The 17,842-nt window shown below is 40.6% G+C and overlaps 2 protein-coding genes across 3 annotated transcripts; both read right to left on the reverse strand.

Moving 5' to 3' along the window:
* Nucleotides 1-2,231: 2,231 nt before the first annotated feature.
* Nucleotides 2,232-9,618, reverse strand: sirt2 (sirtuin 2 (silent mating type information regulation 2, homolog) 2 (S. cerevisiae)). Its single transcript, XM_085479261.1, has 16 exons — nt 9,451-9,618; nt 9,249-9,295; nt 9,001-9,049; nt 8,552-8,662; nt 8,389-8,430; nt 8,151-8,257; nt 7,572-7,628; nt 7,392-7,460; nt 7,189-7,318; nt 7,039-7,098; nt 6,891-6,946; nt 6,693-6,769; nt 6,463-6,514; nt 6,318-6,385; nt 5,088-5,154; nt 2,232-3,164 (listed from the first exon to the last, which is right to left on the reverse strand). Exons 1-16 carry the CDS (start codon nt 9,464-9,466, stop codon nt 3,024-3,026), a joined length of 1,149 nt encoding a protein of 382 aa, XP_085335387.1. The 5' UTR covers nt 9,467-9,618; the 3' UTR covers nt 2,232-3,023.
* Nucleotides 9,619-12,022: 2,404 nt separating this feature from the next.
* Nucleotides 12,023-17,126, reverse strand: dmac2 (distal membrane arm assembly component 2). Of its 2 annotated transcripts, none has more exons than XM_085479263.1 (6): nt 17,040-17,126; nt 16,479-16,669; nt 16,285-16,365; nt 14,338-14,477; nt 14,077-14,239; nt 12,023-12,692 (listed from the first exon to the last, which is right to left on the reverse strand). In XM_085479263.1, exons 1-6 carry the CDS (start codon nt 17,055-17,057, stop codon nt 12,521-12,523), a joined length of 765 nt encoding a protein of 254 aa, XP_085335389.1. In that variant the 5' UTR covers nt 17,058-17,126; the 3' UTR covers nt 12,023-12,520. The 2 variants fall into 2 exon arrangements, with proteins under 2 accessions (XP_085335389.1, XP_085335388.1); XM_085479262.1 differs by lacking the exon at nt 17,040-17,126 and adding an exon at nt 16,925-16,991.
* Between the last annotated feature and the right edge of the window lie 716 nt (nt 17,127-17,842).

A 17,842-nucleotide genomic window follows, 5' to 3' on the forward strand; every position in this document is an offset into this window, starting at 1 on the left:
ATTTTGTTCTTATTGAATGCTTGCATGTTAACACATCTACAAGGCTAAAAATAAACTGCACACGTTAGCTTGTGTTAGTATTCACCTGAAAATACCAGTGTGCAAAGTAAAGCCTTGAAAGCACGGTAGCAGAATTTCATTCAGTTTACATCATAACAAACTATATCTGGCAATACATTGGGGTAATTTAATGTGCACTGACATGAGGCCACCTTAAAAATAGACCTATAATGATAATTTCCAGTTCCATATTTTATTCTCAGACTCTAAAAAAGGTTTCCATGAATCTTTATTAATCTTACAACCGTATGCAAATGTTTAAGTATTATTTAACCTGGTCATGCTTTGGGCAAATTCATATACTTAATGACAAATTGGTATGAATGATTTCTTTCACTTTAATATGCACCCATATAGTAAATTAACTTTCATTATATTGCATATTTACGTGCCTTTGCGATTTACCTGTATGACAGTACATGACAACAACATACACTTGACAAAAATGCGGGGGCATTAAGAGACAATTTTTCAGGCTTGAGTTAAATGTGTTAAGTATATTTATACAGCATTATGAAGCATAGAGGTAGCTTCCGGCTCAAAAACATGAAGGTGTGGAAGTGACTTAAACCTGCGTCCCATCTGAAGGCCACTCGATAGCAACAGCTGTGGTTGCAAAAAGACTTTCAGTCCTGTAGAGGTGTGTGGTAAAACAGCGTTCTGACTTGACCTCTGTGAACACTTTATTGGTGAGTTTATGGGCTCAGTCGCTTGTTTTGTTGTCTTTGTCATACATTATTTAAAAATGTAGAATTATCTATGATCATAACATGGTAGCTACAGTCACCTTGTGTACTGTCTATGGCAGGGGTGTCAGATATTACGCCCTAAGCTGAAACATAAGACTTACACTTTTCATAGGTTTTACATCTTTGCCTCTTAGTGAAGAGGTCCCCCAGGACCATTCACACTACACCAATGTAGTTAACTACTATAGAAATTTGTTTTATTATTACAGGACAGTCTGGGCAATTATATATTAAGATATTCCAGGGATTAAATATGCCATTACACTTCTTTACACCGAGACTGAATGTGGCCTATACTGTAAAATGAGTTTGACATCCCTGGTCTATGATCTGCTTTGGCTCCTCCTCTTCCTTTAAACCCACCTTTCTTGTCATTGACTTCTTCGTGTAAACAGGAGGCTTAAGCAATATGAAGGTGGACCTTCGATGTTCACAGCCAACGCTGTGTGCCTGATGTGACCCTAATAAGCTCCTTTCTCTGACATCATACAGAGCCAGGAAAAAACTGTTAGAAAACACCCATCACTGTAGTAGTGACAGAAACAGGCCAAGACCATATATTTCATGTTTATATAATGTGTGCACTTTTTTTAAAGTTTCTCAACAAGATTTTTTAATATTTTGAAGCATGACAAAATTAGGCACATGAGGCAGACTGTATCTTACCACGTTACCTAGGTTACTCTGTGTGGTGTATTTGGTGTAAATATAGTGTTTCTGAGCTCTCCTGTAAAATCTGTTTCCTGAATGAAATGCCTGCAGAGCCTGCGAGAAGTTGGAAAATGTTGAAAAATAACAGCCTTTTTGGGGAAAACAGCATTCATTCTTATGCAGATTTATGCAGGTAGATGCTCCAAAAAACAATCTACACCATATGGGGTAGACTGAGGCTGCAGGGCTAAAGCGATATTTTCCTGTGTGACAAGGGCAGCAGTGGAGAGAGAGAAACCTCAAGGCCCTGGAAGGATGCTGTCATCAGGATGAAGTTTAGGAGATCCATTACACTGAGGTGTGATACATTGTTATAGCAGAACACATAATAAAGAAACAATATTAGCATTGATTGGTCTCATTGGTACCGGCGTACAAAGTTAAGCCACAAACATTCGCGACAGAAAGAGTCGTTCTAAAAATCTCACTTAATTCAAGAGTGCCACGGTAACGATTTAGGAATCACAGCAACTCAGGTATGAAGTATACAAAGCGGTGTTGCCGAGGTGAGGTGATGGTGTGTAAAAGTCACCAAGACCCAACATCTGCAGACCCCCCCTGGCTTTAACGTAAGCAGGAGCGTCATGGCAGTGGTTTCTGAGCAGCTCCTGTAGGTGTGTTGTGCATGTGGTCCTATACTTTGTCCATGTAGCATACATAACCACAGTGTAACCAACTCCTCTATGAAAGACTTAACAGAAGTGAAAATGATCAGCTTTGAAAAGGTAAAATTTATTGCAGGGGGTTGCACTGGTTCCTGTGACATTGTACAGATGTTAATGTTATTGCATCCACCCGAGTATTTTTAAACCCACAAATCAATTCATGATCACACAAGTTTACAATAAAACCAGATCTTCTCATGTCCCCCATGCCCCAAATCAACTTAGGTGTAGACTTTCTTTTGCATTTTTTACATTGCTTTTTTTTTTTTTAAACATCATTAAAAAAAATTAAACATGAGAGGAACATGAAAAACACGGTAAATTACAAATTGAGACATTTTAGAAGAGCCATGTGCCCAACTGCAGTCACCCATCAGGAAGTTAATTTTGTTAGTAGGAAAGTTATCAGCACAGCAGGTTTTGGCTTGAGGGAAATAACACAGCACCTAAAACAGCCCGCTTATCTTCACAGAAAAGATCATTTTTGATTAAACAAAATATCACATGTTCAATTGCTGGTTTGCATATTCGTCTGAGCCGCTGTGAAGTGCAATGGCGCCTGTTTTAGAGACATTAACCACAACGCACATGGGCACGCTATGTGCTACTGCAATACAGATAAATGAACAATAGGTTCTGTTGCAACATAAAATCTGCCGAGCCACAGAGAAAGTGATAAACAGTTTAGACTGAGTTAAAAAAAAAAAAAATGCAAATGACTGATATAAACAGATGTCAGAAAGTCCACCACAGCCTCGCTTCCAGGTAACCCCCCGATGCCACTTCAATCTGTGACATCACCACAGGAGCTTCATTTAATCAGGGAGCTTTTTATTGGTTACTCCTCAGCTTTGGGTTCTGGTGGCGCTGATGCAGAGCTCGCCTTGGCTGTCGCTCCTTTGTTTTCACTGGCCTTCTCTTTTGCATCCTGACTGTCGATCTTGGCGTGCTCCTTCTTCACCAGCTCTTCCAGCTCTGCCTGGAGAGACGTAACAAACAAGAGCTTTAATGCAGCTGAGTCACTGAGATATGGAGCCCAAAGTGGTGGCAACAAGAAAAGCTACAAGACAAACAGCTCAAGCTTTTTTTTTTGTTTTGTACTGCGACACCTCTTCCATCAGGAAAACCACAACTTCACAATGATCTACAATAGGCTACCTTGACACTAGGATGTTTTTGCTGCTCAAAAACAAACAAAATAAATAAGAGCAGTTAAAAATCTTTAGACACATTGTTTTTTTCCTAAACAAAATCATCAAAGTAATCAACACGTTGTGGGCTACATAATCGCACAAAAAATCTAAAGTTCAAAATTTAAATCCGATCAGCTCAGTAATGTTTATGGCCTCCACATGCATGTACACAACATTCTAAAGGCCTCATGAGATGGTGAATGATGTCCAACAGGGTCTCCCTGCTGCTGTTTGGCTGCTTCAGATGCACCGATATAGGATGTCCCAAAGGTTCTCAGTTGGATTCAGTTTTGGGGCATGTGAGGACCAGTTAATGCCATCAATGCCAGCATCATCTAAGAACAGCCTATGCACTCTGGCCACATGAGCACGGCTACTGTGCACAGCGACCATGGCTCAGGGGGTTGGGAAGCGTATCTGTAACCGGAAGGTCGCCAGTTCGATCCCCGGGCTCTCTGTCCTGGTCGTTGTGTCCTTGGGCAAGACACTTTACCCTACCGCCTACTGGTGTTGGCCAGAGGGGCCGATGGCGCGATATGGCAGCCTCGCTTCTGTCAGTCTGCCCCAGGGCAGCTGTGGCTACAACTGTAGCTTGCCTCCACCAGTGTGTTAATGTGAGAGTGAATGAATAGTGGCATTGTAAAGCGCTTTGGGTGCCTTGAAAAGCGCTATATAAATCCAATCCATTATTATTATTACTGTCCTACACCAGGAGGAACACAGGATCTTCGCTGGCATAATGAAACTTTCATCTCAGTACCTAACAGTAGTAAGCACTGTTGGCTAACACTGTCTAAGGATATGCCTCCACAGAACATCATTGATCCTCTGCCAAGCTGGTCATATCACATATCATTCACCACAACGTCTCCAGACTCTTTCATGCCTGTCACATGTGATCCGTCTGATCCTGCTCTCATCTGCAAGGAAAATGGGTCACCACTAATATAAGACATCCCAGAGGTTCTCAGCTAGCAGGTCTGGAGTGACAGACCCACCACTTCCTCTCTTGCAAAGGTTAATCGAGCTGCATGGTGCTGCACTATCAGCAAAGGTCCCACTGAAGGACATGAGGCCCTCGTGCTACCCTAATGTAGTCTGATTCTGACAGTTGTGTTAAATATGTATGAGTATGCGCTCTTGTTCCTCCTCCCACAAAGAAGCAGACACTGACCCTCCTGCTAGGCCGGCTTCTACTGCTTCTACTGCCCTGTGCTGCGAGGCACAGCAAACATCTGTGTGACAGCACTTATGGCTGTGCCTATGAGCTGAACTATCTGTACAATCTGAATTGACTGCAGGCACTGTGTCATCCTAACAGCAGTGACAAGGACACCAGCAAAATGCAGAACTAGATCAAAAAAAGTTAACAGCCAAAAAAAGAAAAGGGAAAAAAAAAAAAAAAAAAAAAAGGTAAGAAATGGTCCACACGCAAAATTTTTTTTAGTGGTTGTCACCTCTACAGTACAACTGTTGTCACTCTCATTTGCACCAAAGCAGGTGAAATGGACTCACAGTGGTTTCTGCTTCCCAACCAGACAGACTGATACCCTGAAGTTAAAATTACTTTATGTTATATTTTGATGATCAAGTGTTCCCATCACTTTCTGAGCAGTGTTTACTTGTTTTAACCTTACACATGATAGGCCTAAAAACATAGCAAAAACATAACATAGGACAGCATCCTTGAAAGGGGACATGTAACTTACCTTCCATCCCAGAAGATCAGCTAGAGCCAAACATCCATCATCACAAGTACTAATGTGAGCTACATCTCTGGAGAGAGAGGCAAATAAATAGCAACGTGTTAGTGCAAAACAACTTTTTATTTCACTGACAACACCAGCACCGCTTATCTTTTACAGCATAAACTGAGCTGCAAATAAGGCAGCAATGGACACCTTACTGAAGAAAGCAGTTTAAAAATAACCATCATTTTAATTTATTTGCTTTTTGTTTGTTTTGGCACAAGATGCTAATAAATTAAACTCACTGCTTCCACTAAAGCTTTCTTGGTCATTTAAGGCAGCGGTCCCCAACCCCCGGGCCGGTACCAGTCTGTGAGGCGTTTAGTACCGGGCTGCAAGATTTGAGGCTCGGGTGTGAAATTGATGGTTTCAGGGTTTTTATTGTTAACTTGGTTTCCCTAGGTCTTTTCCCGTGTTGTAGTTGTGCGTCTTATTTTGAAAGAAATATTTACATGTTACCATAGCGACCAGAAAGCTAAGGGGCAGAGAGAAGGCTGTTAATCTCATGTTGTTGGCGGATTTTAGGAGGACACTGCTAATAAAGTTACACAACTACACAGTGAATACGCGTTTATTATTATATTTACAAAATATCACAGTTTTTGTCTTGGTCGTGAAATCTTATTTTGTTGTATTTATCCGCAAAACCGCAGAGGCCGATCCGTGAAATTATTGTCTGACATTAAACCGGTCTGTGGCGCAAAAAAAGTTGGGGACCGCTGATTTAAAGGGAATCTGATAACTTTCGATGACTTTTCAGTTTCATAGAAACTTTTTAGCAAGTCAGATACTGAGCAACGTAGTTATAAATTAGTTCAATCATTAATGTAGTGAGTAGTATGAAAAAAAATGTAGTATATTCAAAGTATCTACCAATTCCATTTGGGACAGAGATAAGTCTTTGGTGCCCTCTGGTTGTAAAATGGTGGCCTGCGTGATGTGTGTTCATTACTCTGTGCATCAGTCTGAACTTACAGCATACATTTCACATAAAAATAACTAAATCATAAAACAAAAAACCTTTTCCTGAGTATCTGTTAAACTGTATTTGACACATATATTGTGCAGCTTAATGTAAAGGTACGGCTACAGTACACTGCACTCATTAAGATCTTTTGTTTATATTAGTTTGTAGTAAACGGCAAATGCAGAGTAAAGCTATGGAGAGGAGTAGCTGTGTCTCATTATCACCTGTAAGCCTTGTCTGAGTCAAAGTCCATCCCTTCGCCGAAACCAAACAAACTCATCATGGGCTTAACCTGCACAGAGACGCACATCAACACAAGCCTGCACAAAGAATCCAAGAAAGAAGGAAAAGGAAGTGGTGAGTGCTTACCTGCCCTGATTTCTCCATGTTAATGAGCAGTCTGGGGCAATTTTTTGAAACCCTAAATGAAAAAGAAACACACAAAATAAAGTTTTCACCAGATCTACATGAAATTATAAAATGTGGTTGAGTGCAAAAGCTCTCAAACAAACTCTCCTGCAGGTCTGTGGTCTACTACCAGACAATTACTGTGGCGGTCTCTGTGCTCAGACAGGAATGTGAAAGTTGAGCTGCAGTACCTGCTGACTAGACTCGCAAATGGTTGAACCTGAAGGGATGTCCCCATAACAATGAGAAGGTCGCAACGAGGAAAATCCTGAAAGGTTTACCAAAAAAAAAAAACCAAACCCAAAAACAACGTTTACTGTTACTAAGTAGCTGCATCACATTTCCTCAAAATATGCCAGAATGTTCACAAGCCGCTGGTGTCCACTCACCATCTTCATTGAAGTGAAGAATCGGGCAGGTAGGTTCTCTCCAAAGAAGACAATATCTGTGTAAGAAAAAGCAGAAGAGAGAGACTTTCTAAAAGTCATGGTTGAAACTCAACATTACTAACATTTAAACAAATGAACATCTACTGACCTGGTTTAACCAAACTGCTGCACTTGTCACATTTGGGAATGTCGTCAGAAAAGATTTTCTCTACAAGACAGCAGGAGAAAGTTAAGATTCCAAGTGTCTCTTAATCAGACTAAAGCAACAATCCAAAGCAAGAAAACAAAAACACCACACCTTTCATCCACTCCAGGCTGTACTCTTTGCGGCAGCAGAAGCTGACACAGTGTGACGTGTAGAACGTCCCGTGAGCTTCGATTAGGTCGTCTCCTTCGAGCCCGGCTACTCGCTCCAGCGTGTCGATATTCTGAATGAACACAGGCGGGAATGTAAATGCAGCAATAGTGACTTCATTTGTGAAAAGCGAGTGTTCCTCCTACCTGTGTGTAGCAGCGTCTCAGGATGCCCTTGTCTTTCAACATCTTCATGAAATAGTGACAGATTGTTGGCTAAACACCCGCAAAGGTCCAACATGAGAGAATGAACACAGTGTGAGGCCATTTGTAGTTTTCTATATAACAACACATGTGACAAATAATCCGCAAGTGTGCGTGTTGTACCTTAAATTGTCCCGGGTAAAGCTCCCTTGCCAAGGCAAAGAATGGCTCTGGATGTTTCTGAAATACGAGACGGAGAAAAAGATAATTTTTTTTCTAAAATAACAATTTCAAAAAAGTTACAAGATAAATCTAGATGAGTTAAAGCCAAAGCCTTGAAGTTGACCTTTTATGTGTTTACTTACTTTATCCTGTTACAATGGTGCGTGTTCATACTAAACATGGCCAAAGCCATTCACAAGAAACATGGTTTAAAGGGAGGGCAAAGAAAGCTACAAGAGATATGTTTCAGATAGTGGATGATCTGAGGGGTTTATTTTGAGCTGTGAATCATGGGAACCTACTCTGGGAGAGTCCAAGAATAAAACAAATTGAGCTGAAAATGAACATAAAAAAGTAGTTTTTTGACTGAAATATGAGTTATGGTTTAATGTGTTGAATTCGAGGCCGACAGTAATTAATATGTTGTTTTTTGTGTCAATATTAGCGAATACAAAGTTGTTTAAGAAGTGAGTAATAAATGGGCAAAGTTTTATAGCCACTATCTCCCCTCAAGCATGTCCAAAACAATCTCTCACAAACCTTAAAGTAATCTATCTGGAAAATAGCCTCTGGGTAAGGCAAGTTGTATTTTTGCAGGTTTGCATACAGGCCAGTTTCTGGAGAGCGAAAATCTGGGATTCCAGCAGCTGTAGAGAGAAATGATGTTCAGTTACTCATTAAGAATAATAATGATTATTATAATAATAGTAATTAATAAAAGAGGTGATCTTTAAGCAGTTTAAGTGCTTATTCTGTGATATAAAAGAGAGATACTCACATGTGGATATTCCTGCTCCAACCATGCAGATGATGTTTTTACCTGCATGAAAGCAGAGAAGCTTGCGGCTCAATCAATAATAACTGCATTGTGGAAACAGGCTCGTAAGCGGTAAATCGATCCACTCCGGTGGGGGGCAGAGTGAAGGCGGGCAAAGACTCACATTTGCCGCTGTTTATGTATCGTGCCACTCCATCCAGAGTCAGCTCATCCAGGACTTTCTCAGCTGAACTGAGGCCCAGCGCGCTGGAGAAGAGGTTGCGCATGAAATCCACTGATGGGAACACAGGGAAAATCAGATAAAGGCAGAAATCGATACATTCAGCCAAGTCAAGAGGCAGCTCCTAGTCTGATAAAACATGTCTCAGCACAGCCACTGCATTAGCAGGAAAATGCAGAGGACACTGACACTGTTTAGTCACAAGTAGTAAAGTATATCTTGGGATTTAGCTACTAAGAAGTACATTATACTGCTGGGTTGGCACAATGGTCAAACTAACAGCAGAAATATATACAACTGGGAACCAGTCCAATCACTGGATGTAAGCAGTAAAGTAAGAGTGAAAATGAAAATACAGAAGTTATAAATCCCGTGTCTATGTGTTCACGTACTGTCTACGTCTCCTGCAGCCTCGTCTTCACTGCTGTCGTCGGATTGTTCCTGCATAGGAAACAATACTAACATTTACAAGCATATCACATTTATCTACACTGCACTGAAATATTGCTGAACAGCTTTATCACCTCTTCCTGTCTCAGACACTGACAAATGAGGGTTTTGTTTGGATTATGTCAATCTGACGGATTTAACCACACCTCGCTGCTAGCATTCACTGCTTCACACACACTACTATTCTCACCTCTGGTTCGGGAGTGACCTCCTCCTCTTTTTCTGATTTAGGAAGTTCTACAAATGTAAAAATAAAACAGCACGTCAAACTCACCGCACAGTTTCACGTAAAACGAATGCACCTAGCTTTGAAGCTAGCTACACTAGCACGCAGAAACAGCGACACATTCTCGAAGTTTAACCGAAATTTAACTATCATACATCCGTCCTACCTGACGAATCAGACATTTATCCGTCTGCTGAGGATCTTACACCACAAGGGTTCTGATGACAATCGATTTAAATGCCGAATTTTAAGAAGTTATGAGAGGTATCTAACACACAGCTAGCTGTTCTGTTGTTGTCCGTCACAAACGCGGTCCGTGCTTACTCTTTTGTTCAGCTTCACAAGAAAAGTCTGTTCCTACCTTCAGTTTGGGACTTTCGATAAGACTATTTGACTCCAGTTACTCCGAAACACTGCTCGGTGGTGTGGTTCCAACCAAAGCACCCACATCATGTGGCCAATGCTAATTTACAGTTTGATGTGTTTCACACAAGTTTCGACAGGTGGGTAGTGCTGTACCATGCTGCAAAGTTACGTATTGATGTAACACCAAGTAAAGACGCGGTCAGTATTGCCCATACCAATACCGATACTGAGACCTTTACTCCATAAAGCCAGCTTATGTAGCGGGAGCAGTGTGTTATGACTTGTGAGATGAATCATAATCAATTTCGAAATTCTGAACACATTTTAATGACCAATAAATCACTGTCATTTTTGCTTTCCACAATAATTAATGAACACAACAAAACACACCTTTCAACTTTTTATTTTGAAACTGTTTTTTTTTTCTTCTTTTAATGTAAATGTGGCTGTCTTTAAGGTTTTATTGATCAACTTCTGTTGTTTAAATGTGCTATTAGCTATAAAAAAAAATGTTTAGTTTTTTTAATAATTAAAAAAATAAGATACCAAAGTCAAACATAAAGGCTCAGACATTTTTCAGAGTGCATTTTTGATGTTCTTCTTCTTCTTCTTCACTTCCAAAAATGCAGTGGACTACATACTGAACTTCGAGGACAGAAACAAAGTATCATCAATCCTGTCATGCTAGCATCTATCCAATGCCAATACCAGCATTTGGAAAGTTCTTAACTGCTGCTTCTTGGTTTTAACCCTAAAACAGCTTTAAAATTAATTTATATTATTATATAATTATGATATATTTTTGAATACAAAAATTGCCTCCAGGTAAATAATAATAATAATAATACATTTTGATATTTACTTACAGTCTATACCACAAAATACCTTTTCCCGCATTCCTTGGGTGATGTAATCATTTAGAGTGTAATTTCTAGTTTCTCATCTCAGATCTCAGGCTGACAGATCACGTGCTCCTTTTTTCTTTCATATCAGATTTTGTTTTTTTGTTTTTTTTTTACTTAATTCACCGTGAGTGTGATGTCCACTGGAGAATTTGTTTGAAATAAATAAATATATATATATATATAATTATTATTCAAATTTTTAATGGTCACTGTTCGACTGGTCACTCCCATGGAAACACGAACAGACATCCCTTATCAGTGAATCTGATTTACTAACACACAATTTAAGGTCAGAAAACTGGCCATAAATGTGACAATTACTTTGCTCGCAAACTAAAACCTCAAACAATCCTCAGGGTAAGGAAGTTTCCACCCACAAATTACTAATTGAGGACCATTTCGACTTTCTCTTATTTATTTTCATGTCCCATGAAATAATTAGCTGCATTCATTCACACTTCATTCTACCATAGACGAATCATGTTCCACAAAATCCATTGGTTTACACTGAGCTCACCTACAAAGTGGACGACATTCAAATCCTCACAACCTGTGTGGATATTACAATAAACACAGCAGCCTTTTCTCCATATATTTTGTTTTATAAATTAATTTGTTTTGGTGTTGCTTCACAAAATAGCATTTTCAATACATGTGATAATAGGAAAAAGTGGCCAGTAGGTGTCAGTAGAAGGCTGCGGGTGTCAGATTGGTTCAAAACCTCATTTTAATTCTGGCACAACTCCTTCCAGCGTTTCAGTCTCTCACAAAGCCTCGCTGTGCCCATCACTACAGCTGATCCCAATACTTGATATTATATTAAATATCACCAAAAATGCATGTAGTCAGTAAACTGTTACTTAACATTTGAAATTATTATACATTTTGTACTTTAATATAGCTTCCAGTACTATCCAACATAACAAAATAAATGCTACCAAATGACTTGAGATGGTATATTTACATACAAAAGTAGCAGCAGTTTCTTCACCCACATTCACTCTTCTCTCATAGGTGTCTTCATCAGTCCATTGACACTGCTGCAGAACAAGGCTCACACTGGATTATGGGCTTTAGTTTCCTCACATAAGCTCCTGCAGTGCAGATTACAAATACATACAGACACGCTGTGATGTGTGACGACATCGCTTGCACTATCTTTAAAACATGTGACAAGAGTAAATGGTAAATGGCCTGTATTTGTACAGCACTTTATTTAGTCCCTAAGGACCCCAAAGCGCTTTACACTACTGGTGATGGCAAGCTACATTGTAGCCACAGATGCCCTGGGGCGCACTGACAGAGGCAAGGCTGCTGGACACTGGCGCCACCGGGCCCTCTGACCACCACCAGTAGGCAACGGGTGAAGTGTCTTGCCCAAGGACACAACGACCGAGACTGTCCGAGCCAGTGCTCAAACCGGCAACCTTCCGGTTACAAGACGAACTGCCAACTCAGAGTTGGCAGTAAAGCTAACAATAATTGTCACACTCTTTATTCTTTGTCAGTCTTTATTATATTTACACTTATATTTACATTCAGCAACAATTGAGACAGAAACGGTTTAGGTGGCATATAAATTTACATCACATATGTGTACATACCTATAAACTGATTCTGGTTTAAAGCAACCCAGTTTGTTGGGTTTGTGATTGTTTAATCACATTTGACTTCATAAACTATAAGTCTGATATTGAGGTCAATGGAAAGGCCTAAAGGCCTAAAGACCAGTCAGTGACCCCCGGCAACCACCTGTTTCTAAGGAAAAATGTGTATTCTGGGATTTGTGAACTGCTGCATAAGTCAGATATATTGGCTCTGCTAATTTTTTCTTGCTGTTGTATCTGCTGCCCTTCTCCATGCTGCATTTCTCTGATGTCTCACAGGCTGTATCGAGTGAGATGGCACATGAACAGACAGAAGAGATTGCCCGTTTCCTCTCTGATTTCCATCCCAATCCACATGCTACCTCTGTCTTTGCATTTGCTCCTCTTCTTCTTCTTCCACCTTCCTCAGATTGTGGTCGTAGCCATTAGCTGTGATCTGGCACTGTGGTAGCATTTCCTCCAGCAGGATGATGACCAGGCCAGGATTTGAAATCCCAGGTAGGGATGAGACATTCAGATGCTTCAGTCCCCTGCAGCAGGCAGAGACAGTAAAAGAAATAAAGAAGTACTTACAGTTTTTTCTGAATGCTTAAACCCTAACTGTGATTCCTGTAGCACAATCTTTAAAACTATTCAGACTTATAGCAAAACCACTCACTGAGTTTGCAAAACTAAAAGCACAAAAACTGCTTTGCACTCAGTTTGCAATTTTGTAACACACACTTTGCAAAGCTGTAGGCACAATTCACTGCACAACACTCAATTACCAAATTTCCAACACACTCCTAGCAAAAGTATACACATGTATGGCTATCATTAACACTAATTTGCCAACTGTCTGGCACACTTTCACATGTGAAAACTTTTTTAGATAATTAGTTCACTTTGCAATCAGCCTAAGCACTATAATACAGGTAAGCTGTGTGTGCGGAGTACAATGGAGGGAGCAGAAAGAGTGAGAAGTAGAGGAGGCCGAGGAAGAGGACGTGGAGGTGAAGAAGTAGGATGAAGAGGACGACAAGGACAAGGAGGAGCAAGAGGAAGACGAGGAGGGGGGAGAGGAAGATGAGGAGGGGGGAGAGGAAGGGTAGGAAGAGTAAGAAATAGAATTGCTGATGACATCAGAGCTACAATAGTGGACCATGTCATCAACCGTGGAATGACCCTGAGGGTAGCTGGCCAACGGGTCCAGCCTAACTCGAGCCACTACACTGTAGCAAGTACCATAAGGACATCTTGAAATGAGAATCGGTTAGTACAGTCACTTCGCACAAAGATTTGTAGCACTGCCATATGCCAATGAGAAACACACCAATACCATTGATGTAAAAATACTGAAATTGTTACTTTACAGAATTGCTAGATGACCAGATGCTCGGGGCAGAGGAAGCATGTTCACTGCAGACCAAGTAACCCATATAGTCATTATGGCGATTGCAAATAATCCTATACTTGGAAATAAACACTTGTGTTTGTTTTGATGTGTTTGAATAAACACCAGTACTTGAAGTTTGGATCCCTCTATGCTTATGGATCTATGACAGAAGTATGAGCTCAAACTGACATAGCCTACCTTGTGCACAGAGAAAGCAAAAGCCAGATGTGTTTTGTATTCATACCATCAGTGTGCAGTTGGCGCATTGTGTGCTTAGTAGATGATGGCTTGTGTGTACTGTTTGATACGGAAACACCATTTTTACGAAGGTGTGAAGAGTTAATCTAGCTGTGTTTGCTTTTGCAAGAGAACTACAATGTTTTGATGATTGGGTGACAGGTTTTCTTATTTGTGTGAAGAGTTTTGCAAAATTAGCCAATAGTTACAAAAAATGTGCTTAAGCAATCAGAAAAAACTGTATTATAACAAATATCACTAGTGATATTAACTAGTATTTTGATGCATTTTGGCTCATTTACTTGAGATTCCTGAGCGCAGCCAGGCCGCCTGTGGTGATGCGTGGACAATGTGAGATGTCTAGCTCCTCCAGAGAGTCCTGGAACAAATGGAGCCTGGCCAGGAACCAGTCGTCCACTTCAGGACAGCCTTTTAATTTTAGAGTCCGCAAAGATCGCTGCCTCTCTGTGGTGACATAAATCAGATCAGAAACTAGACTTGCTTGCTGAATATTAAAGAAATTAATTATCAGCAAGTGAAAAAATTAAGTTTGAACTCAGTACCCAAATTTTCCAGTCCTGTGTAGTTGATGATGGTATAACTCATGTCTGCTTCTTCTATAGGCGTGTTTTTGTGATTTAAGAAGTCCCAGCTGAATTTGCCCCTCTGGTTTGTACGAAACCACTCAGACTGGCCGACATACCTGAGAATCATGGATCACAGCAGCACAAAGACAAGAACTTAACTCAAACACTTCACACACACACGTATACACACACACACACACACACACATATATATATACACACATATACATACATATATATATATACACATCCCCGAAACAGCAATAGCAAGAGAAAAGAAAAAACTAAAAAGTTTAAAAGTATCCAACTCTAGTGCTTTTGTCATGAGACTCATCTGCTCATCATCTTTATTCTTCAGCACAGCCTGAACTCTCTTGGTCAAGCTTTCTTCAGGAATAGTGCTCCAGGCTTCTTAAAAGTTCTTCTTTCGATGTTTTGCATTTTGTTCTGTTCTTTGTCTCACTGATCTGCTTAACTAATGTTGAGGTCTGGGCTCTGGAGAGGCCAATCCATAACACTATCAGTGTTTCACTGTGAGTTTTTACTGCATTGCCAGTGTTTTGGGATCATTCTTATGCTGAAAAATGAAGCTGTTGCCAATCAGACACTTTCAACATGGTATTGCATGTTGAATCAAAATCTGATGCAGCCAATCAGCTTTGACCCAACACCACTGGGAATGCAGCCACAAACCATGACAGAGCCTCCACTATGTTTTACTGTTGGCTGTAGACACTCACTGTGATCCCCATCTCACAGTGAAGATGTTTGTGTTCAATAATTTGAACCACAAATTTCAAATTTGGATTAATTACTCCATAAGAGCCTCGGGCTGTGGGTGGACAACAAACTGGACTGGTCATGCAACACAGAGCACCTGTATAAAAAAGCCCAAAGCCGACTGTACTTCCTCAGGAGGCTGAGGTCTTTTAACATCTGCAGGAAGCTCCTGAGGATGTTTTACCAGTCGGTGGTTGCTGGAGTACTTTTCTATGCTGTGGTGTGCTGGGGGAGCAGCACAGCAAAGAGGGACTCATCCAGGCTGGAGAAACTGATCAGGAAGGCTAGCTCTGTGGTCGGCATGAAGCTGGACACTCTGGTGACAGTGGCAGAGAAAAGGACACTAAAAAAACTGCTGGACATTATGAACAATGCTGGGCATCCTCTGCACACGGCCATAAACAATCAGAAGAGTCTGTTCAGTGACAGGTTGCTTCTCCCCAAGACAAGAACTAACAGACTTAAAAACTCCTTTGTCCCACACGCCATCAGACTGTTTAACTCCTCTCTGGAGGGGAGAGGGAGGGGAAACAGGAAACAGGAGGACAAAGGAGGGGGGAACAACTAAGCTGTAGTGCCTCTTCACCTCACTGTGCAATACCTTGTGCAATACTTTTTGTAAATAGTCAACAGTGCAATAGACTCAATATTTGAAATGTGCAATTCACTTGTATTTTTATTTTTTATTCCTATTTATTCTATTTATCCCCTTTGTATATTTTATTTATATTTGTCTCTGTATTTATATGTGTGTGTGTGTGTGTGTGTATATATATATAACAATTCTGTAACTGTAACTCCGGTCGTTGCTGTGCTTTTTTTGGAAGTCGAATTTCCCAGAGGAACCCACCCGAGGGATTAATAAAGTTCTATCTTATCTTATCTTATCTTATTACCAATGATATTCAGGCCAGCTGAGTAATTTGGCATATCTGAACCTTTTCTCTTTTTCTCCCTTCAATAAACTGTTTCTGTGCAAGAAATGTTTGCAACACGGCTCAAATTTCATCCTGGAACTATTTTTCAAGATTTCAAGAAAAAACTGACCATTATTAAACCTGAAAATGTTTGGTGGACAGTTATTAAATATGTAAACAATCCTTCTATAGCTACAGTGCAGGCACAAGGGAACAAGGCACTTACCTAAATCCTCCCTTCAGACTCAAGATGTAATACGCTGATGCTATGTCTGGCCCATAAAACCTTTGTGTGTAGCTATAGTAGCTGGAAGAAAGTAAAAGTAGCAGAAAAGTCAGTGATTTACACCAAACAACAGAGAGCAGCAGGAGCAGGAACAGGTGCATCATCATGTTACAAAGTCCCAAAATGAGTCCTACACATTTTTCTTTTGAAGCTGGCTCCTTTGTGCCTGATACCTCCACCTGAGGAGCATCTCTACATCATAGAAACGCTGGGTGAGGAACAGGAGGAGTCTCCTGTGCAGAGGAGGAGGAGATGCTGAGTTGGTGCTCCACTGTCGCCTAGCAACAACGAGGAGAACTGATCGCTGGCAACATCTGTGTAGATACTGTGCACAGAGACAGGAAATGGGATGGAGGATATGAACGGTGACTACTGTCAGGTTAAACCTAAGTAGAGAATCAATGACAGCACATGTCTGTTAACAGTGTGGTTTTTGTTTTCCATTCAGACACGGAGATTTTGCCATAATTACGTATCTTACAGTTAGGTTATGTAAAAACGTGTCTCACACAAATTCAACCACAGGTCTTTTCTAACATTAGCTAACGTTACTCTTATCGTATTTATATGGTTCAGCTACCTTGCAAAATCCTAACAACACCATGCGCTTTAAGCCTGCCGGGCCTGCCTTACGTACAACATGTAATTTAGTCAGCTTAATGCAGTAATAAGTCGAAATTTGAAGGGTAACTTACTGTCAAGGGGGCCGACATGTTGACGCCGCTTTACAGAAAGTCGGAAAGGACAAACCGCACGCTTCCGCTTCTTGCTGGTGTCAGTTTGTTGTTGTTTTTCGTGTTCACCGCAAGGTGTCGCTCAATCCACGTGTCTAGTCCAGATTAGAAGCTCCTGAGTGGAGTTCTTCCCTCATCAAGTCCAGACGGACTTACAACTAGGCAAATCGTGAGGCAGTGAGAAAAAAACATGGTCTAACAAGCATTCAATGTCTTTGATTACCAAATGTATATACATGACACTGTTATGAAAAGAGTACAATTTCAGTTTTATTTATATAGCGCTAAATAACAACAGTGCCTTAAGGCACTTTGTACTGCAAGGCCCCACAAAAATACAGAGAAAACCCCAACAGTTTAGACTGACCCCCTGTGAGCAAGCACTTGGCAACAGTGGAAAGGAAAAACTCTCTTTTAACAGGAAGAAACCACCAACAGAACCAGGCTCAGGGAGGGGTAGCCATCTGCTGAGACCGGTTGGGGGTGAGTTGAGAGAAGCAGGACAAAGAGAAGCTGTGGAAGAGATCCAGAGCTTAATAATAACTAATGATTAAACGATTGCTGTTTCAGCATGTTGTGAGTGAAAAAGAAACACTCAGGGCATCATGGAAAATCCCCAGCAACCTAGGCTTCAGGGTCACATGATCCAGCCCTAACTAACTATCTGCTTTATCAAAAAGGAACATTTTAAGCTCAACGAAAGTCACATTTGGAAGTGTTTTTGCCAGTGTGCTAACTCATTTTAAAGCACTGCTGTCTTATCT

Source organism: Copadichromis virginalis, linkage group LG14, assembly GCF_057382275.1.
Source record: "Copadichromis virginalis isolate Kocher_CV1m ecotype Utaka linkage group LG14, C_Virginalis_male_GT1.1, whole genome shotgun sequence".
Taxonomy (NCBI): Eukaryota; Metazoa; Chordata; class Actinopteri; order Cichliformes; family Cichlidae; genus Copadichromis; species Copadichromis virginalis.